The sequence below is a fragment of the Nuphar pumila genome, chromosome 16, assembly GCF_984573655.1.
Source record: "Nuphar pumila chromosome 16, dmNupPumi1.hap1.1, whole genome shotgun sequence".
NCBI lineage: Eukaryota > Viridiplantae > Streptophyta > Magnoliopsida > Nymphaeales > Nymphaeaceae > Nuphar > Nuphar pumila.
The window spans coordinates 4964741-4986807 of NC_143264.1; the positions used below are offsets into that span (position 1 = coordinate 4964741).

Consider the following 22067-nt stretch of genomic DNA (forward strand, 5'->3'; position numbering starts at 1 on the left):
CTTGAGTGGCAGTAGCTTGCTAGCACCGGATGGTGCAAAGTCACAAGTTTGAGCAAATTAGACATCATACTAACAGCTCACATTGAAGCAACAAATCTAAATATGGAACCCGACACGATAGTACCCATTTTGGGAACGTCCAGTGAATGGGTAAGCAAAAGAAAAGAAGCATTCTCTCTAAAAGATTGATTTGAACAAACAAAAGGAAGGTCAATGTCTCATATAAAAAATCAATAACTGCAGCATCATGAAAACATGATCGAAGTGTTTAAAATATTATTCTCACCAACTAACAAATGAAAAAGGTAACTGAACGTAGAGAAGAACAAAAAGACCTTAGAGAAAAGGAACTATCAGCCACCTCAGGGAAATGAGGAATCTCCAAAATCAATCTCCTGTGATACATGCGAAGGGCTCAACACCGCACTATTTTCATTGTCAGATAAGATTTCCTGAATGCTCAAAGGCAGGTTATAGGAAAAGCTCACAACGGGCTTGACAGCCGGTAAATTAGGAACCAGCCCTTCTCCATTGAGAATCTGCAGAACTTTCCTTATTGTCGGCCTCTCTACGTGATTCGGATGAGTGCAACTCAGGCCCAGCAGCAGCATTCTCCTCATCTGCACTTGATTGAATTCACCCTTCAGCCTCGGATCTGCGGCTTCCAGGAGCCTGCCTTCACCATACAATTCCCACACCCAATCAACCAGATTACTGACCCCACTTTCGGGTTTCTTTTCTATAGGCCTCCTGCCACAAGAAACTTCAAGTACTACCATCCCATAGCTGAAAACATCTGTTTTCTCTGTTGCCTTTCCATACTGAAGATATTCAGGAGCAAGGTAACCCATGGTTCCGGCTGTAAGAGTGGAGTCCGGGCTCTTATCGTGTTCAACGATCTTCGCTAGCCCGAAATCACCCAATCTCGGATTGAAATTTGCATCCAGCATTATGTTACTGGTTTTCACATCTCTGTGAATAATTTGTTTCTCGCATTCGTGGTGAAGATAGTTCAAAGCAGATGCTGTGCCACCTGCTATATTGTATCTCTGTGACCAATTCAACACAGATCTCTCATCTTCTTTGTAAAGGACATTGTCAAGGCTTCCATTGGCCATGAATTCATATACAAGAAATAATTCACCATTCTCACAGCACCAACCTTCAAGCTGCACAAGATTTCTGTGCCTCAGGCAGACTATAACAGAAAGCTCTGCCATGAACTCATTCATACCCTGATTAGCATGCTTTGATCTCTTCACAGCAACAGTGATTCCAGAGCCGGGAAGAACACCTCGGTAAACGGTACCGGAAGCTCCGTGCCCCACCACATTGCCCTTGTGGAACCATCTTGTTGCAGTTCTGATCTCTCTGTAACTGAAATTCCTTGGACCTTTCAGCATTTCTTGCTTGAAATTGTTCTCAGGCCTTGCGACTCTCCATCTCCTCACAAGAACCCAGCTGACAAATCCCATGATCAAGCACATAAAACTCAATCCTGCGATTTCAAGACCAAGAATCAGTTTTCTACTCCAGCATTGTCGATTCTGGCATCTGGGCTGAGAAAAACTCAGCACAGGATTGTCCTCCGGCCCCGTTGTTACGCTGTGAGGACGTGGCAATGGCCTCGACTGAAGCCCAATTGTCTGGAAGCTCCATTCCTCAATCGTGTGGAGCTCAGTGCTCCCCTCAGTCGAACCCGAAAAGCCCACATACATAAACTCCTTAAAATGCTTCGAAAGATCGACATCCACCGAAAATTGGGGCTTCAGAGGCCTGAAACTCGTATAGCTCATCCAGACCATGAGCTTACTCAGGTCATTCCTGTACTCAATCCAAGCTGTGATCGAATGCCCGCTCTTCAAATCGATCCCCACATAGCCGGCATCGATCGTTCGGATCGATGAGAGGTTTCCAACATCCAGTCCAACATGATTGGCATTCGGATCGCCGAATTCGGCGTCCAAGAACGTATCGAATTCGACTGCTATGAACTCATTGTCATCTGCAGAGCTGGAGTTCACAAGGCCCAGGAATCTGCCGGGGCTCCCGAGAGTCTGATTGTCCGGCGACAAGAAAAACGTAAACCCATCGCCGAACGAGCCTGGATTGACGTTGGAGATGGAGAAGGCGAATCTTGATAGGAAAGAAGCAGAGGAATTCGACGCAGGGTCGAAGAATCTGACGGGGGAGTTGTAAAGAACGCTACCTGAGCTCGAATCGGGGACGTTGATGTCTCTTGTTAGGCCGATGGTGCCGTTGCGGAGGTAGGCATCTCCGAGAAGGGTGAGGTTCCGAAGGGTGAAGATGGGGAAATCGAATCTTGTGTTGTCTGCAAATGAAGGGGATGAAAGAAAGATGAGAGAGAAAAGAAAGAAGGGAAGCAAGAGATTGGTTGCAGGAGATTTCATAGCAGAAAATGATCATCAGTAGGAGAGAGACATAAGTGGTTTCGCTCAGATTTGAGAGAGAGAGAGAAAGAAAAAGAAGAAGAAGAAAAGAAGAATTCAGTGGATGAGTTTTGGAAAAAAAGGTTTAAACGGTTAGAAACTGGGAGGTGGGGTCGGTGGCGCTTTGAATAAGGTGAAATTACGATAACAACCTTACTTTTTTTTATTTGGCGAAACCGCCCCCAAGCGCCGAGACCTAGTCGCCCTGGCTCATCCTGCCTTACTTACAGTCGCTGTCCTGTCAGCAGGAAATTCTGAGGGCTTACTCAAGCAGGGAGTGACTGCTATGGGATTTGAACCTAGGCTGCCCGCCCAATCCCACTGTGCCAAACCCCTATAGTCTACAGTTTCTTTTTTCGAAAGACATGATCAATTTTTTGGATACTTTTTCAAAGTTTAGTTTAAGTGATTCGGAGTAAAACAAGGTTGTGAGAACTGACACGACTCGATTGGGGGGACACGATTCTCCTGGTCTAAGTATATGTTTTTTTGAAAGGCAAGCTGGGGTTATACCCCTATCAGTTATACACTGATACCATTGGGATTGGAACTTGCAACATCCCAACACAAGGTGACGTGCACTAGCTGCTCCTACCAGACAAGCGGAGACTCAGTTGGTTGGTCTAAGTATATGTGATTATAATCAGATGCAGATATGTTTTGATATTTTGTTACCAAAACTGATGGATACCCAAATTTGATGGATATCTCGATTCTGGTTACATGTAAATTACCACACATTGTATGAGCTTTTCATCATCAAGATCCATTTTGCCAACATCGGTCTGTTTAATCTGTATTGATCACATCGAACCCGAATCCAAACTGTTTATATTCCTAGTTCCGATGAATGCTATGTTTGGAAATTGGATTCACTCATCTATCCAAACTGAAAGTGTTGTGACTATATCTAGGGATGCAAACTGTTCAGATCCAGAACAACTAAATATATAGGGGAGCCCAATCCCGAACAGCCAAAATTTACAAAACCTACATCATGGATCGGACCCATTTGCATCCCTAACTACATCGTGGCATTTTAAAGGAAAAATCTGAATGCCATAGACTCAGTTTGCGATCAGACCCAGTCCGGTCAAAGCCTTGTGGAAAGACTGGGCCAGCTTAGTCAACGCCTTGAGTTTATCACCCTACTTTCAAAATCTGATATTATACATAAAAAAATGTGATAATTTCAGAATATTACTTATTTCCAAAAACATCAGAATTTCAAAACACTTTTTGTAATGTCTTTTATACTACTTTTATACTATACTTTTCAAAATATCGCGATATGTTTTCTCGCCGATATTATCCCGGGAACGAGATTCTTGACTACGGTGAACAGCACTATCCAGGTCCAAAAGGGTCCAGAATCATAGGGGTATTTTCGTCATCAACAATGAAGGGAGCGTACACCCCTTTATGCGATGTACGTGCAGTCAAACTACGAGTCAAGATTGATGACGTCATTCGTTCGCGAATCTCTGGCGATCGTACGGATCGCATATCACGAGGGACTGCAAGAACGTCCTCAGCTGAATATTGAAATGCCTAAAATACCCCTATAACGTACAAATATAAACGGGTCAAGATCCGGATGGATGATCTGGGAATACTGAATCCTACATGATCAGATAGACAGATAAAATCCAATCGGTCTGGTGTTGGATAGGAAGAGATCTTACCAGATCGGGATCCAGATCATGGTCACCAATATGACATAAGAAAATGCTGAAATCTCAAAAAAAAAATGCAATGCTTTCAAAATAGCATTACTTTATGATATAGCGATTTTATCATGACATTAGCACATTTTTAGTTTTTTTATTGAATTACAATTTTATTTTAAAAAACAAAAATTTGAAAAATATCAGGAAAATATCGGTATATATAAATATATAAAATAAATCTAATATATAATAAAAATGAGCATACAAATACTTTAACAACTAAGCAAAAAATACTTTAAAATACAATATTTTCAGAACCGGACATTTTGAAAATATCACATTTTTTCCATATAATATTTTCAAAATATCAACGATATTTGTGACTGGCTCCGCAGAAGATCTCTCTCTCCCCAAATGTCTCAATTCAACTAGTGAATGAACCACCATTGACAATAGTCCTTATCTTCAGACTGATGAACATTCTCCTCTAGTCAGCATATGTTCCTTGTCTGAGTGACTTTTTCTGTTACAGAACTGATAAGTGATACAAAGAACTAACAATATGAAGAAAATTGGCATTAGTACCAGCATGGGCCTACCAAGAACTATCAACATGGAATTTTATAAGAAAATGGACAATGCAGAAGCACCATGTTCACAATCTTCATCCGGTAACTGAAGCAAATTATTCACTATCAGCATAGATTTTAAAAATCCATAGCGTGGAATCTTATGAATTATCTGATCTCAACAGAGAAACAGCATTATCTAATCCATTTCATTGTGGTCCTCATGTGAATTTTTAGAACATGTAATTTGCAGTTTTCCTCAACAAAAGGGAAAAAGTAAAGAATGGAGACATGTAAATTTTGCTAAAAAAGCAAGATCTAGAAAGATCCCTTCTTCATTATGTTATGAATGGTGGCTATACAACATCATATGCGCCTAGTCAATGATAATGACATGACAGTAGTTTCAGTGCATGAAACTATGTCAGTATGGCGGATTTACAATTTTATGTATCCCATTTTAAGTCTATACTGATATTCTTCTTGCTGAGTGAAACTATCATTTAACCAACAACCGCTTTCGCTGCGCCCATTTCGATCACGATACCTGCTGAAGGAACTGCTTCCAAGAACTGTAAAAATATTGGAAAAAAAATATTCAATGATTATTCCTTATAACCAACTCATCAAAAAGGAGGGAAAATTAAGATGTGACACCATGATCAACAGGACCTTGACACCATGATCAGGCTTCTTGTTTGCATTGCAGACCATTGCTGAGGATGATGATCGAAATGTTGACAGTAGTGTTGAAAAATAATGATAATATGCACACTCATCGGTGTGGCATATGATGTGGGTTTTTTTTTCTTGGAGCGGAAAACAACTGCCTCACTCACCAAGTGCATAGGCATAATAAAACACTAGGTCCCCCTGCCCATCAGGGAGTACATCCAGCTTCAACCTCATAGCAAGGGATACACACCAATAGGACTCAAATACGTTATGTCCCGTCAACTTGGTGACATTCGCGAGTCACCCCTACAAAATGAGCAGAGCCCTCATGGGCTTATGGTATGCAGGATTCATAACTGATGATCCACCCATTTTGAGATTCTGCAACTTGTACTATATATGCTCAGAGTTCTGTTTTCATGTCAAGATTGAAGAATTTTTGAAATCTATAGCTTGGAAGCGACAAGCAATTTCCTATCTAAGAAACTTGATGTAGAGTTATTCTGTCTTCATTTCAAAATTGAAGAATTTTTGAAATCTATAGCTTGGAAGTGACTGAAGCACTTTCCTATCTAAGAAACTTGATGTGATCTGACTTGGAATTGTGATTTTCTCTGGAGCCAGTCAACACTTGGTCTTCGCTAAGTTAGCCTGAATTAACTGAGTTACAGTTCTTTCTTTGGCATTTAGTAATCCTTGAGATAGAAACAATCCACTACCATGAAATTAAGACACTCACCTTCGCTTAGATTGCAGCCTTTTAGGATAGGGAAAATTCCATCTGGGTCAACATGCTGCTGTCTAGATAAAATTGGGATCAAATTCTCTTTCCTGTAAGATCAAGTTGGTACTCTGTCAAATTAAGGACTTTAACCTGAAAAAGAAAAAACTCAAAGATCCTAAGCAAAACGTGTTTTGTGGAAAAGGTGTTACTACACTCTTTACCTAGCCCAAAGTGGTATAAATTTCCTTTGAGCCACGTCATCTTCTTCTTCCTCCTCGTCATCTGATCCTCTATATGGAGACATCTCATATTGTAACTCTTTACTTTCTTCAAAGCCTGAAGAACCACCCTTGTCTAAACTTGCTAGGCTGTTTGAGATGCTGGCTACCTGTAAAAAGTGAGGCCAAGGAACTTTTAGTAGAAATACATAGATAAGTTAGTTTCACAAAAAATAAAATAATAAAGGGAGAAAGCATAATTGTCCAAGCCAACATTCACATCTACACTTTGTTAATTTGTATGATATATATATATATATATATGTGTGTGTGTGTGTGTGTGTATTTTATCTTTATTGAGACATATATGTAATAGGTTATGCCCTCTAGAGGCATTTTAATTTTTTCTCTTATGTAATAGGCTCTACCCATTAGGGGTAGTTTTGTATTCTATCTTTAAAAAAAATTGTTCATTTCTAGCCGTTGTGACTAACCCCTTGTTCTCTTCTTTCTCTATATATATGGGATCTCTCCCATATTGTATGCCAAGATTTCTTGAGCATTTTATGTTAAATAAAGTTAGTTATTTTTATGTGTTGTAGCCCTTTGGTGGCTTGTGCTTGTGCTATCATTTGTGAAATTGTATCTTGCCCATAAGTGGCTTATTGTATTTGTGCACACTTATTTATATCTTTGTAGCCTTTAGAGGCTTCTGTTTGTGCATATTCTCATTTCATTACATGGAATCAAAGCCTTGAGCTCTTGGAGTTTGAGGGTTCATGTTCGTGCTCGTGAGAAAGTTTCTTGGTGGAGTCTATCATCTATTTAAATTTTTTCTTCTCTTACATTCCAATGGTCGACAAAGAAGTTATAGTTGTCCCCATAAATTTTGATGGAAGCAACTACAACATGTGAGCTACGGTGAAGATAATTCTTATGGGCAAAGATTTGTGGCAATATATATTGATAGTTCTGCTCCGGAACATCAACCTCAAACTGTAGTGGGAGAAGATGGAGCATCTAAAGACTTGAACACTTCTTGGTATCCATGCTACTTATGAGCCAAGACATAATCTTGGTGTGTCTCATTCTCCATTCCTTCCACTTTTTCTCATAAGTGGTAATAAGTTTAGTTTTTTCTACCTCTGTAAGAGGTATTTTTTTTTTACTTCAATCTTTGTAAGAATTAGCTTAGGTTCTAAATCGGTCTCATCCACTAATCCCTACAATCCTTTTCTCCATATAAGGTGCTTCATAATTGAATCGTTGAGTTTAATGGGTTTAATGGTGACATTATCATTGTTATCTATTTTACAAGGTTTGAAAGAAATAATAAAGAGGAGAAAGAAGGTGAGTAAAAAGAGAAGTAGAGAAGAGAGAATATGTAATCCACCACTGATGGTAGGTACGAATGCTCCTCTAAGCTTTTGCACAATCACACTTTCACATAAACTTGAAGAAGAACGTCACTTCTTTTCCAAACTTGAGTGACACGCTTCCCAATGCACCAAAAAAATAGCTTGATTACAACCGAGCTCTGATACCATGTAAGAAGATGAGATCAACGATCGAATCTTCAAATCATACACTCAAAAGATTTCTCATAAGAACCATGAATGATTCATAAACAAATATCTACAAGAACCACTAGGGTTCATACAATATACCCGAAAAGGGTATGGAAAGCAAAATAGAAAAATATCTTTTCATTCATATGGAAACTCCCTCAAAATTAATGCTTTACAAGGGAGAACAAACCCTATATTTATACCACACAAGAGGAGCTTTAGAGGGAGTTATTGGGCTCCCAACGACTCCAAATAGAGCAGTTGAGAGTACAACAACTCTCTTAGTACATTGCTTTTTGACTTTGGTAAAAAACAACAATGTCTAAAATGGTCCAAAAAACAAAAATAAAGTCTAACATAATTAGATTCTAACCTAACCTAACTAGAATACATAACTAGACTAAAAAGACAAAAAAGATTACATATTTTAACACTATTCTCATTTCGAACCATGTTCCAAAAGAATTTTGGGTCGAAGCTTATCTTATTGTCGTATATCTCATAAATAGAATTTTTTCTACCAAACTTCAGAACATCTCTCCCCTTGAAAAACTTTTCAAAATCTCTCTTGATTATTCAAGATTAAGGATTTTTTAATGTAAATGTTTTGTTGTTAAAAAAAAAATAACAAACTTTCACCTAGAGCCATACCATGTGTATTTCTCAGAGTTACCGGAAGCGCCTAAGCAAAAGGGAAAGCGCGCTTCCCCGAAGCGCGAAACGCCGCGCTTTCGAAGCGTGAGGGGAAGCGTCCCCCTTTTTTGGGAAGCGCGCTTCCCTTTTATGGGAAGCGCGCTTCCCCCACGCTTCCCCATTTTTCCCATTTTTTCGCTTCCCCCTCGACTTTCGGTTCGCTTCCTAGGTCGCTTCCGAGACGGTTCAGAATTTTCTTCCAAGTGGTCCCACGCTTCCCCGCTTCCTAAATTTTTGAAAGTGCCTCGCTTCCCGTATCGCTTCCCGCTCCCACTTCCTCGACTGGTAACTCTGGTATTTCTTGGGTATGGTGAAAACAAAAAAGGATTTAGTTGTTATGACTTTAAAAAATGACAAACTTTATGTCTCAAGAAATGTCTCATTTATAAAAAAATAAAGTTTCTTTGATAAAAATGTGCCTAGGGAAGCTACTGAATATTCATTCTTGTTAGAATTATTGCCTAAGAGTAATGATGAATGTGTGATTGATGATGCTATTAATGAAGAACCACAACTCAATATCCAAAATGGTGAAAATATTGATATAACTGAACCCACAATAACCAAATCTAGTAGGTGAAAAAAATGATAGACAACCTAGTGCCCTAGAAAAATATTCCAACCTAGAAGGACAACAACAAAGTGACTTGAGAAGATCTGACAAAATTTCTAGACCTCCAGATAGATTTGTATCATATGAATCATTCTCTCTCCAATATATAACCTATCTAGCCAAGATTCTATCATGTTTTGAACCAACCACCTATGACCAAGCCAAAAATTACCATGAATGGATGTGAGCTATGGATGATGAATTAGAGACACATTAGAAATTTAAAACTTGAGAGATAAAAGATTTACCTAAATGGAAGAAAACCATAGGTTATATATTTTTTTTAATGTCAAGACTAAAAGTGACGAGACAGTAGAAATATATAAGGTGAGATTAGTAGGTAAAGATTATTCCAAAGAATATGGTATAAATTATGATGAAACTTTTGTACATGTAGCCAAGATGACCTCTGTTAGAACTCTCATAGTTATACCTGTTGTCAAGGGATTGACCATTTATCAAATGGATGTTAAAAATGCCTTTTTAAATAAGAAAATAAAATAAGTTTATATGAATTCACCTCCCAGATATGAGATTTTCTATCTAGAAAGGTCCTTCATTTAAGAAAAGCCTTATATGAGTTAAAACAGGCTCCTAAGGCTTGCTACGATAGGTTCAATATTGTGGTGATTAAACTTGGATCTAAATCTTGTTATACTGATACTGCTATGTTTATTAAGAAATCTGATGCAAGTATCGTTATTTTGCTTCTTTATGTCGATGACATAATCATTACTGATAGAGACAAATAGGGGGTTAGCCAACCTTCCTCCTCACTAGAATTAATTGGTTATTCTGAACCAGATTGGGGATGAGATCCTAATGACAAACGCTCAACTACTAGTTTTTGTGTCTTTTTAGGTGATTCTCTGGTGTCTTGAAAGTGCAAAAAATGAAAGAAAATATCTTTATCATCTACTGAAGCAGAATATCATGTGATGGTTACTACAACATTAGAGATTGTGTGACTAACGAGATTACTTGAAGACATGTGGGTTTGCTTGCAAACGCCCTAAAGACTATGCTGTGACAATAAAAGTGCAATATACATAACTAGTGAGAGTACATTTCACAAAAGGATTAAAAGCATATTGAAATGGATTGTCATTATGTGCGTGAAATTTTTTTGAAGAAGACACTTTTTTTCCTTTTTTTTTTGACAGAGAAAACTGGGGTTAGGTAGGCTCCTGCCGGTTATACAACTATACCATAGGGATTCGAACTTGCAAAACGTCCCAATACAAGGTGACAAGCACTAATTGCTCCTGCCACACAAGCAGAGCCCCCCAAATATCAGTTGGTTGATTTCTTTACCAACGAGCTTTCGTCACCTTGATTTCACTGCTAACTAGACAAATCTTCGGTTATCACACCGTAAGTTTGAGGGGAAGTGTTAATTTGTATGATATATATATATATATATATATGTATGTATATTTTATCTTTATTATGACATATATGTAATAGGTTATGCCATCTAGAGGCATTTTTTCCCTTATGTTATAAGCCCTACCCATTAAGAGCAGTTTTGTAAATTTTTTTTATATTCATTTCTATTCGTTGGGACTAGCCCAACGTTAAACTAGCTGTTGGAATAGCCAAACGACTAGTTGGACTAGCCCCTTACTCCCTTCTTTTCTCTCTATATATGGGATCTCTCCCATATCGTATGTCATGCTTTCTTGAGCATTTTATGTTAAATAAAATTAGTTATTTTTATGTGTTGTAGCACTTTGATGTCTTGTGCTTGTGATATCTTTTGTGAAGTTGCATCTTGACCATAAGTAGCTTATTGTATTTGTGCACACTTGTGTATCTTTGTAGCCCTTAGGGGCATCTTGTGCACATTCTCGTTTCATTACACACCATTCAGTGCATGAAAATATACTAAGAACAGCTTGCATATTCATGAATGGTCATCCATGCAGAACAAGTTTGTGCTGCATCCATTTTTCAGTTTTAACCTTTTAAAGATGGGAACCTTTAGCCCACTAACATCATTGAAATGAATGCAGCACAAAAAACAGTTGTTGGTGGGTTTTGTGGTTGCTATTCATGGTAAATAATGCAACTATATTTGGTCTATAGTAAAGTATTTAATTATCCTCTAAATCTGAATAAAAAGTTCTTAGTACCATAAAAGCACTAAAGCAGTGTAGGATCCCAGTGACTGTGAGCAAGACTAAATGAACAGAAAGTTGACAAACATATTTGCCTTTGAACCAACAAAAATGGCTTAAATATGTTGGGTAGTCAAAAGTTGAAGTAAGCAAAGGCATCTGCAATGGAAGTCCTTGAAAAGTACAAGACCTTGGAGTTAATTACTTGCACACTTATAAGTTGATACAGGCAGAGTAGAGAGACAAATGGAAGGGCTGATTGCAAATGGTTATGCCCAACTTAATACCACTTACCACTCATGCACCAACATCATGTGAAGAAAGAACTTTCTCAAAAGAATCTTTGAGTTCATATGTTACCATCTATAGATCTCTACTTTAGGAGGATTTGTAGGTGTGCCAAGTAACATAATAGTTGTATGAGCCAGAGCAATCTCACAGTGAAAGGCCATTTACATTTAGTGTAACCAAGGTAAAGTTCTGATATCATCAAAGTTATGAAAAACAGCCTCTGTTAAATAGTATTATGAAAATCATGCTGATGAACATGATGGTTTAAGGCAATGATAATTGCCTCACGTCAAGAGAGAAAAATTAGAAGACTTTTTGTCTTTCATAAACGGACGTGTGACGTTCATTATGATAGCATAAAAGTAAGCATTAAAAATGAACTTAAACATTATATGCTCGTGGATGAACATTTGTTTTAGCCTTTCTGAGGAATGCTAATAAAAGTGTGTGTGTGACTAAATTTGTCAAAAGAGATGGACTTTCACCAATTCAATCATTAGAAATATGCAATGACAATTTCCAATCCATTCGGTTATTTTCAGTGCATGTGTCTATTTGGTATTCTTGATGGAGTGCCACTAAGGGTATCTAATGCATGTAGTTTTGGCATACAGTAATGGGCACCATTTAGTAAAAAATGGGAAGATTATCTACAGAGATCCATGTTTTGTCCATTATCCCCAAAAGAGTCTGACCTTGTGAAAACAGGCACTTTTTAAGGACTAATGCCTAAAGTTTTCAAAAGATATACAAGACATAAAGTTGATTTTAATGATCAATACAAAAGGAAACTGCTAAGATGCATGTGAAATGCCTACCCAGCTTTCATTGCCAGACATCTTTATTTTTATGTTAGCCTGAAGTTATTTCATAAAGATAGCCACATGAAAAATGAGATAAATGATTCTAATTTTATGTGGGGGAGGGAATCAGACAGAAAAGATTCTAATCAGGGGGCGCTAGAGCATTCTTTCCAAGGAGATGTGAGTTTAGTGTGTCAAGCCAAGATGCCACCGCATCCCAAAGGGTTGCATCGGGTTGTAGTTCACAATGACAACATTCAACGAGGAGAAGTCACTTGAGCCATCCATGTACTTGCAAGTAGAGGAAGGAAATGGCATCTAAATTGAGTGGGTACTATAGAACTATATAGGAAAGGCAATTGGGTATATTTATTTTAGAAGGAAAAAAACAATGTTGTCAGTATCGGAATCAGACCTGTATCGTTTTGCCAACGACTCAGGTGAATCAGTCGATACTGATTCTCAAGCAAATCATTCTGAATTGGCCAAAACATAATTAAAAAATATTACGTGCCAATCATAATGTGACACGTGTTAAAGCCATTAAAATAGCATTAAAATTTAATTTTAAGCTATTTTTACATTGATTAAAAGTAGCCAATTCAGGTCAGTATCATATCGATTTTCTGGCGATATGATACATATAGGCCGATACGCACCGATACTGACCACACTGGGAAAAAACATAAATTTGAGTTGGTATAGGGAGGCAATTTAGTAAATTTATTATGATTCATAGTTGACAAACAGATTAATTAAACATTTAAAATCAACAGAAGGAAACATGCTGACAAATTTGGGATGCTACCTTTCCGTTACCAATGTGAATGTCAACAGGTTCACATTCTGCACGAACAGTATCAGATGGTCTAGCATCATTAGCACCTGCGTTCCCTGTTTCTGAATATGTCATTTGCATTTGCCTACTTCCTTCTTGCCCTTTCTCTATTTTCTGCCTTTTTGCCTCCTTTCCTAGCTCTTTGCTCTTGTATACATCTTTATCCTATAGCAAATAATGGTAATCAGATCACCTAAAAGTATTATTCAATTACTTCAAAGTTCAAAACACTTTCATGTCCAAAATTGAAATAGCTTAGCATTACTCTGCGCCTCAGTTCTTTATCCTCTTTCTCAGGCTGCAATTTCTCCTCCTGTAACCTAAGCTGCTTGCGTGATTCTTCAATTAATTTCCGCTTCCTTTCCTTCCCTTTTTTCTCTTCTTCTTCCCTCTGCTGCCTCCTTACTAGATCAGCCAACTTTTTCTGTCTTTTCTTCTCTTCCCTTTTTCTCTGTTCTTCTATTTGTTTAAGATTTTCCAGCATCACCTTTTCTCTCTCAATCTTGACTGCATCTTTCCGCATTTTCCGTTCATTCTCTTTTCTTTCTTCAAGGCGTTTTGCAGCTTCAGCAGCCTCCAAGGCCTTTACTTTTACGTCTCTCTTGGCTGAAAGTGAAAACAGTGCCAATCAGGTAACACAGTAAACTATGTGATTGTCTTTGCATATAATGTAGAAACACTTCAAATCACAGGGAAGTATAATTAATTAAAATTCTGTTGCAACACTGATTACACAAATATTGAAGGAAAATTTACCGGGAGCTGGCTTATTTTGTTGAATAAGAGGGATGAAAGATGAAATGTTTGACACAATATTGTTGGGCTTCCTGTCCTTTCCAATGAAGGCCTGGCTTCCTTTCCCCCTTCCCACATTCCCTGATAATTTTGGCTTACTGGGCCTCTTATTAGGAAAGCGAGAAGCCTTCTCAGATCTGTTAGAACAAAGAGAAGGAACACGGTTTTCTTTGTCATCAATGCTATATTTTTGCTCATCACCATGCTTTTGGCTAACACCAACTTCTTTTTCAACAAAAGCTACTTTCATATTAACTGAATTTCCACTGTTTCTGCCGAAGAACTTCTGGTCAGCGGCATTAACATCAGATGAGTCATAGTGTGACATCACAACATCTGCAAGTGCTTTGTGGTCATCTGGCATCTTTATCCCCAAGCAGATTCGCTTCTGAGATGTTTCAGAAATATCATCTACATCTACATGTCCATTTTCTTCATTTATATTAGTCTCTTCCTCAATACGGAAACAGGTGAGTTCTGGGTTTTTAAGAAGTTGCTTCCCTGAACCGCTACCATTAGATTTCAAGAGAGTCCTCTCTGAAAATTTTCCAGTATCAGGGGTAGAAGCAGCAGGGCTCCTCATACCCCTCCCAAGTTTACCATCTGAAAGAAAGGTATGGTCAGAATAAGACCCCCTCAAGAAAGAACCATTCATAAATTCCAAACCCATATTGCTGCATATGTCATGGAAGCTGCCATCTTCACCTGGCCCAATCCCAAGAGGCTTAGGGTCTTCACAAAAAGAAAGAAATGAACCCTTCAAATCCATGTGTTCCAGGAGTCCATTAGGTAGAGATTGGTAGATGTCTGGAGTTGAACAGAACTTATACTTTGTAGAAGTATTTGGCAATGGTGTTAGAGAAGAGGTTGACTTGCATGTCTGAAGGCCGCCAACAGCTGTTTTCCTAAAACTCGAAAAATCCAAATAATCATACAACTTACCATCTCTCACCACTGGTGGTTGTCCATCGATCACTGGGACACCCATACTGAATCCTTCAAACATTGGCAATGATTCATGAACACTGACTGAAGATGAATGTGTACCAGAATAATCAACAGGATCATGAAAAAAGGTCTGAATTGAATAACATGATGGCGAACCAAATTCTTTCTCTTGAGAATGACACTTTTTTACCTCCAAATCTTTTTCAACATCACTGATCTGATGCATTTGAGGCCCAAGTACATTGCCCTTTTCCACAACAGAACAACCCACACTCATAGCTTCAGTTGTAGCCCCATCAAGATGGAGCAGACCATCTTTCAGAACTAAGCACTTGCCATTGCTAAGAACAGTCCCAGAATATTTTCCAGATCCTTCCTTATTCATTAAGAGAAGATCAGAAGTTCCATCCACTTGACCCTTGATTTGAGAACTATGAGATGAATCTAGAAAAGTTTGCTTGAATAGTGAAGGTGTTGCTGCGGATTGATCTTTCTCATTTAAATTATGTTCACCCTGTGAAGCACATACACATCACAGTTCACCTGAGTTGCTTAAATATTAATGTCTTAATTGAAGAAATGATTTTTCTGTTCCACACAAAACAACAAGAAGCATGAGCAGCACATGTATTGACAAGTCACGCAAATTCTATATCCATCAATTTCAGCTGAAAAAGAATGTTATGTGTTTCTTTCTAATAGTTTAAAATTTAAACAAATTTTAGATTCTGAAAGAACATAAACATGGTTGGAAAAAAGAAAGAAACGAAAAGCTTACCTCTTGAACAGAAATTGTCGAGTAGGTTGCTTGCAACAATGGCAAAGATTCAAGTCCATCTATCTCAGATGGCTCCACAGACTGAGAGATTTTAACACCATCGAACTCAGCACCCAAATTTGATAGTTCAGAGAGCACTTGAGTAGATGCACAATTATGCATTTCTTCTATGACTTCTGAAATACCTATTACAGATCCGGCATTGTCTTTTTGAATCTGCAGGCTGTCCCTCATCATTGTTTGTGGAGTAATAGCTCTAGGCTTCAGTTGGCTATCACTATCCCATTGCGACCTGTACGCAGGCCATGACATATCATAAACATAACCCATGGTTTTTCTATCCAAGTCAGAAACTGAGACATTCTCCGCAGAATGCCGAGGCTTGCTTGCATTATGGTGACCAGTTATATGGGATGGCTCAACATTTCTTTGATGAATTAAAGAGTGACTTCGCAGGAAGTAACGAGACTTACTCCCTCTCCTGCAATGATTGGGAGATAAATTCAACATCAAAGAACTCTCATCTACAGTATCACACAAAGCATCTCCCTTGATATCTTGCTCCAAATCCTTAACAGAAGAATCAGCTTCTCTGATCTGGACAACCTCAGAATCCACAAACTCATTTACTTTCTGTAACTTCTCACTAGAAGAGTAAACTCCACATTTCGGGTTATCAACTGAAGAATCATGACCAATGGCTTCTATCTGAACTATTGTTTTATTTTGTAATTGTCTCACAGCTGAAGCAACTGCTGCTCTCTGGGTATTTCTGCCTTCATTGATTAAGCAAGCTGACATTGACCGTGTAATCCTCCTTTGGGTGACAAGAGAGGTACCTTGTTTCCTGGTCTGGACATTTGCTGAATCTGCTGACTTTGTTACCTTCAGTAACTGTTTGCATGATGAAAAATCAACAAATTTCTGGTAAACTTCAGCACTAACACCACTAATGACTTCTGTTTGCACCACTGTTTTGTTTTGCATGCATTTCAGAGCTGAAGTGGCTGATTTTCTTTGAGTAACTTCACTAACTTCCTCATCATTTAGTGAATAACACAACATTGACTGTGTCACCCCTTGTTGAAGGAAAAAGTTACTATCTCCTTCTCTGAGCTGGACATTTGGTGAATTGACCAACTCCCCTACCTTAGCTAACTGCTTACCTGAAGATAATGCCTCACACATCAGATTACCTTCTGAAGTATCTGTAACAGTAACCCCAATTTGAACTGTATTATGTTGCGACTGCTCTGGAGCAGATGCAACTGTTTCTTTTTGGGTATTGTCAGAGAATTCTTCCATGATTGGCGAATGAGCTGATTTGGACTGTGTATTATTCATTTTCTTCAGAAACCCACTTTCAGGGCTTTGCTCGTCTAAATCAGCACATATTTCCTTCACACTGCATTCTTCCACATCATCGAACGTGAGTTCTTTGGGCTGAATTGTTGAAGCATTTCTATGAATGGGCTGTCTTTCTACTGCTTCCACCACTTCAACTGAAGGCAAAACACAAGGTGGAGAAACAGCTCCACCGTGCACTTCCTGTGTGAGGTTTAACCCATTCTTCAGAGAATTTCCACAACTTCCACATCCAGTTCTCTGATCAACTTCGCTTTCCCTGGGGTTCGATGAACACTCTACTTTTTCAGTTCCATAAATTTTTTGATGTTTCATCGGATTGATTGAGTCCATGATAGACTGCTGAGAAGCAAACTTAGAGCATGCAATTATCCCTGTATATTCAATATTTGCAGCAGTTTTCTTCTCATTATTCTGCTTTTTCTTTTCACTATTACGCTTCTCTAATGCTCGTTGCCTTGATCTTGATCGGGTAATTCTCTCCAAGGAGCGATCAGTTGCAACACAAACTTCAACTGGCATTGCAACAGTATCGAGTGGAGGATCAGTAATTGGATTATGGCTGCATATTTCGTTATCATTGACTTTCTGACAGTCTTCTTTCACTACTGTTGATATACTATCTGTAACGAATTCTTTATTAAAATCATGTGCTGATGTAAAACACATGTTATCTGGCATATTCCTCTGGGTGTAGAAACCAACAGAGGAAGTGGCAGTCCATTTATGAGGAGGGATGAGTAGACCAGGGATCAGATCTCCTTTCCTCACTTCTGCAAAGACAATTGTAAGAAGTTAACAAAATACATGGGCACATACACACACATACACATGCACAAAAAGAAAAAGTATATCAAACAGATACAGTAGAAATCATGGTGCACTGGAGAATTGAGTCTTTTGAAGAGAACCTACAGAAGTAGTTCGAGAAACTTAAACTTTGATGAAAACAGGAAAGAAAGCGGGAAATTAACCGAGAAGGAAAAGAATAAAAATAGGGTTTCAGCCATTCAATACCCACGATAGCAAAGATGTTCTGAGCGATCTTATAAATGTCAAAACTATTCTTCAAAAATCATAAATTAAAGTTCTTAGAATCAACCTAACATCTTAAATCAGTTGAATTGAACCAAACTTAATCCATAGAAGCCGAAATGCACCGAAAAACATCAATTTGATCTACAAGAAGAAATTTAGCAGGTGTGATAAGAGGAAGGAAAAGAAAAAGGAAGACATTTATGGTAGAAATGGAATATAGAAGTACAACATTGAAACAGAATATATATTTCCCAAATTTAACTTATTAGCAACATCCCAAGAGCTGGAACCATAAACCCCTTAACATCAGGCAACCAAGTGAAGGGAAAAGGAAAAGCAAAACAATTGAACAAAAAGAACAGAGACCGTTTTTTCCAACTAATCCTAGAACCAAAAAAAATGTTCACCATTTCCAATTTCAAATCAGCATTTTCGCATCCCAAATACGAAAACAATAAAACTAAATTAAGATTTCGCAATATCCTGAAAATTTCGACAAAAATCCCACCATCATCCAACTGCCTTTTAGCAAAATCCCCAAACACCAAGAAAGCAAAGTTCAAGAAAATAAAATAGGTCAAAAAACTAAAAAAACAAAACCCTGACTGTGAAACACAAAATCCCAAAGAAAAACTCTAAAATCCTAAAAACATCTCATTTTCAAGAAAACACAGAAACCCTAACCCTAATTCCCACAAAACCAATTGTAAGAGAAAAAGACAGAGTTTCCTAAAGAAATCGAGCGACGACATACCCTGGTGACGGACATCGCCGTTCGCGACGGCGGCCGCCGAACTGGTGTCGGAGAGCCACGGAGGGAGGCGGATGCCTCGGAGGAGAAGCGAGGAATGGAGGGCGTGATCGAAGAGCTGCTGCTGCTCCTTTAGCTGCCTCACGATCCGATTCCTCGTGTCGAAGATCCCCATCAACATCTCTTCGTCACTCGCCATTTCCTTGCCTCTCCCTGCCGCCCTTTCTGTCTCCACCAAAGAAGGAATTCAACAACGACCCCAAGAAGAAAAGAAGAAGAGATCTGCTAGAGATCTGAGAATTTGTTCAAGGATCTTGTTGATACAGAGAAATGTAAAACCCTAGAGTGGGAAGGAGAGGGAGGGACGCCATGAGAGAGAGAGAGAGGGAGGGGCATCGTTCGTTCGGCATAACGGATACCTTGTTCCGATTTTCAAATGTTTGAAATTTCTCCTTTGGTGTTTCACTTTTACGGACCTTATGGGTGAAAGACGAGTGCAGTAGGAGGCTCGGATACAGGTCGGGTGAGGTCTCACTAAGACTGTGAACGGGTCCAGTTTGTGTCGGATACCCGACCCGAACAGAACCCGAATTTTCGGGTATGGGCATGGAAAGTGCCGGACATGAACAGGACCCAGCAATATACGGGCTGGGGTTGGGCCATGATTTTTGTTGGGTACCCGACCCGAACTGGAACCTGGTTATTAGTTATATGGGATGACTCCGTGACAGCCCTAGTCTCGGTTTATAGATCCACTTAAGATGAAGTATGGATATGGGATTTAAGAGCACCAGCCATAACCTGTATCTGGGAGCAGTTCATTGATAGGGACGTGAATGGGTCGGACTCAGTTTGGGTTGAGGCATTATAGAATATTGAATCGGACCAAATTGGATTCTGTATAAGTGGATTTGGATCCAGACTCAAAGTTCAATGGGGACAGGTAATAGAGCATGAAGATCTAATTAGCTCATTAGATATGTTTAATATGTAATTGGGTCAGATTGTCTGGATTTTGCTTGATTTATTAGACGGCTGGATCCTCAACTTGTACATCGGAAGATGTGTTATTTTACAAAGCCCACATTTGGGGACAAGTTGGTTATTTTTTTTATAGGCAAGCTAGGGTTAGGCAGACCTAGGGATGGCAGTGGACTAGGGGGAAACGGAGCTCCGCCCCGTTTGGACCGGGGATGGAGGGCATGAATGCAGGGATGAAGGTTAAAATCAAAACCCGTGCCGGAATAGAGGCGGGGATGACTTTCGCTTTTCCCTGCCCTCCCGAAACAGTTAATTTTTTTTTAAAGCCCAGTCCTAAACCAGCCCTGATTCCATATGAAATAGATTTTTATCTATTTTTGTAGCCAGTCCAGTCCTAGCCCAGCCCTGACTGCAGCAAATAATTTGATTTGTCCATATGAAATAGATTTTTATTAATAATTGTAGCCATTTTTTATTTTATCTAAAAAAAAAAAATTCGGGGGCGCTGCCCCCCAACCCCCGACTATTGCACAAATAAATTTTTTTTTGCTACACCCCTATTTGCCCCCACCCCCCTCACATGAATCCTAGCTACGCCCCTATCCCCGTCCTCGATCCCCACCTTGCCTAGGCCGAGATGGCAGTAGACGGAGGAGAAACTGAGCCCCGCCCTGTTTGGACAGAAGATGGAAGACATGAAACATGGATGGAGGTTAAAATTAAAACTCGTGCAGCGATATAGGTGGGGATGGAGAGTAGGATTTTGAGACGAGGCGAGGGTGGAGACCTTGTCCTTCGGCCCCAGCCTGATCCACTGCCATCCTTAGGCATACCCCTACCAGTAATACAAGTATACCATTAGGTTTTGAACCTGCAACGTCCCAACACAAGAAGACAAACAGTACCCAAAATCCATCAAATAAGGTGGCCTATATACATAGGCCCCACTAGAATTTCGTACCATCCCTCAGTGTTATACACTTGCCAAAACAGCGACCGTAAGTACAACAGGCAGAGCCAACACGATTAGGTATCAGATATTGGAGCGGTTTCTCCGAATAAAAAAGATAAACAGCATCAAACACTCGAAAATGAATTAGTGTGCTTTTGGGTGCCGTTTATCTTCTTGATGGACGGCATCCAAGGTGTCTTGGACGGTTTGCTGAAAACAACAACCGGGTCTCTTCTTTGAGTATGCTAAAGATTTGGTTTGCTGATGCCAATTAGGAAATCCCCCAGCTAGAACCCTCTGCTATCTCCAGCCTAGGGATGGCAGTGGGGCGGGGCGGGGGACAAGGTCTCCACCCCCGCCCCGCCTCAAGATTTTATCCTCCACCCCCGCCTTCATCTCCGTTTCATGTCCTCCATCCCCGGTTCAAACGGTGATGAGGCAGGGCGGGGATATTGCTGGGAAAAGTGGTCGGGGTGGGGTGGGGTTGGGGCGGGGATCATGGCGGGGACGGGGCGGGGCGGGGAAAAGTGCACGTCCATCCCCGCCTCCACCCCGGGACGAGGATAGATTTTAACCTTCGTCCCCGCCTCCATCCCCGTTTCATACCCTTCATCCCCGGTCCAAACGGGGCGAGGCGGGGCGGGCCCCCGCTTTCCCCCGGTCCACTGCCATCCCTACTCCAGCCTCACATGCCATCATCAATAAGTATTGTAGGCATGGCCCGGTTCCTGACCATACCGGATCCTAAGTAGGCGCTTGATTCATGGACTTGTATGGACAGGACAGGACAGGACAGGACAGGACAGGACAGGACAGGATGTGCTGTCCCATCCTGTCCATGCGCCCTGAACTTTTTTTAGCATCCGGGTGTATCCAGTGCTCCGCTGTTCAATGGGGGGCACGGAACAACGGCGGACAGTGATCTCACGTCCCGGACGCTGATTTCGCAGTGGGCAACCTTGGATGTGGGTGGACGGCGCTTCAAACGCCACATACAGGGTCATGGGTTGATAATAAAGGGCACCATATTTGATTAACTATCGCGATCAGACCCATGAGGTCTATTTAACATATGGAGCTGGGGTATGGTTTATGAAACTTCAAACCAAACCTGGCTCTGACCTTAAGTTCCAATTAAGATCGGTAAGTTTTTCAATATAAAAATCATAAACATTAATATTTTACTGGGTAAGGACCATGTCTGATTAGCATAATCCTTATCCAACA

At 39.8% G+C, this 22067-nt stretch overlaps 1 protein-coding gene and 1 pseudogene across 2 annotated transcripts; both read right to left on the reverse strand.

Annotated features, from left to right (window-relative positions):
* Positions 1-207: 207 nt before the first annotated feature.
* LOC149812756 (putative L-type lectin-domain containing receptor kinase S.7 pseudogene) lies at positions 208-3220 on the reverse strand (annotated as a pseudogene). The gene is made up of 3 exons (XR_016428366.1): positions 3190-3220; positions 2210-2332; positions 208-1498 (listed from the first exon to the last, which is right to left on the reverse strand). The product of XR_016428366.1 is annotated as a putative L-type lectin-domain containing receptor kinase S.7 pseudogene (transcript).
* Positions 3221-4987: 1767 nt separating this feature from the next.
* On the reverse strand, positions 4988-19315 carry LOC149812757 (uncharacterized). The gene is made up of 8 exons (XM_089992069.1): positions 18911-19315; positions 15754-17891; positions 13989-15489; positions 13498-13838; positions 13203-13397; positions 6310-6476; positions 6104-6195; positions 4988-5261 (listed from the first exon to the last, which is right to left on the reverse strand). Exons 1-8 carry the CDS (start codon positions 19104-19106, stop codon positions 5128-5130), a joined length of 4764 nt encoding a protein of 1587 aa, XP_089848195.1. The 5' UTR covers positions 19107-19315; the 3' UTR covers positions 4988-5127.
* Positions 19316-22067: the final 2752 nt, after the last annotated feature.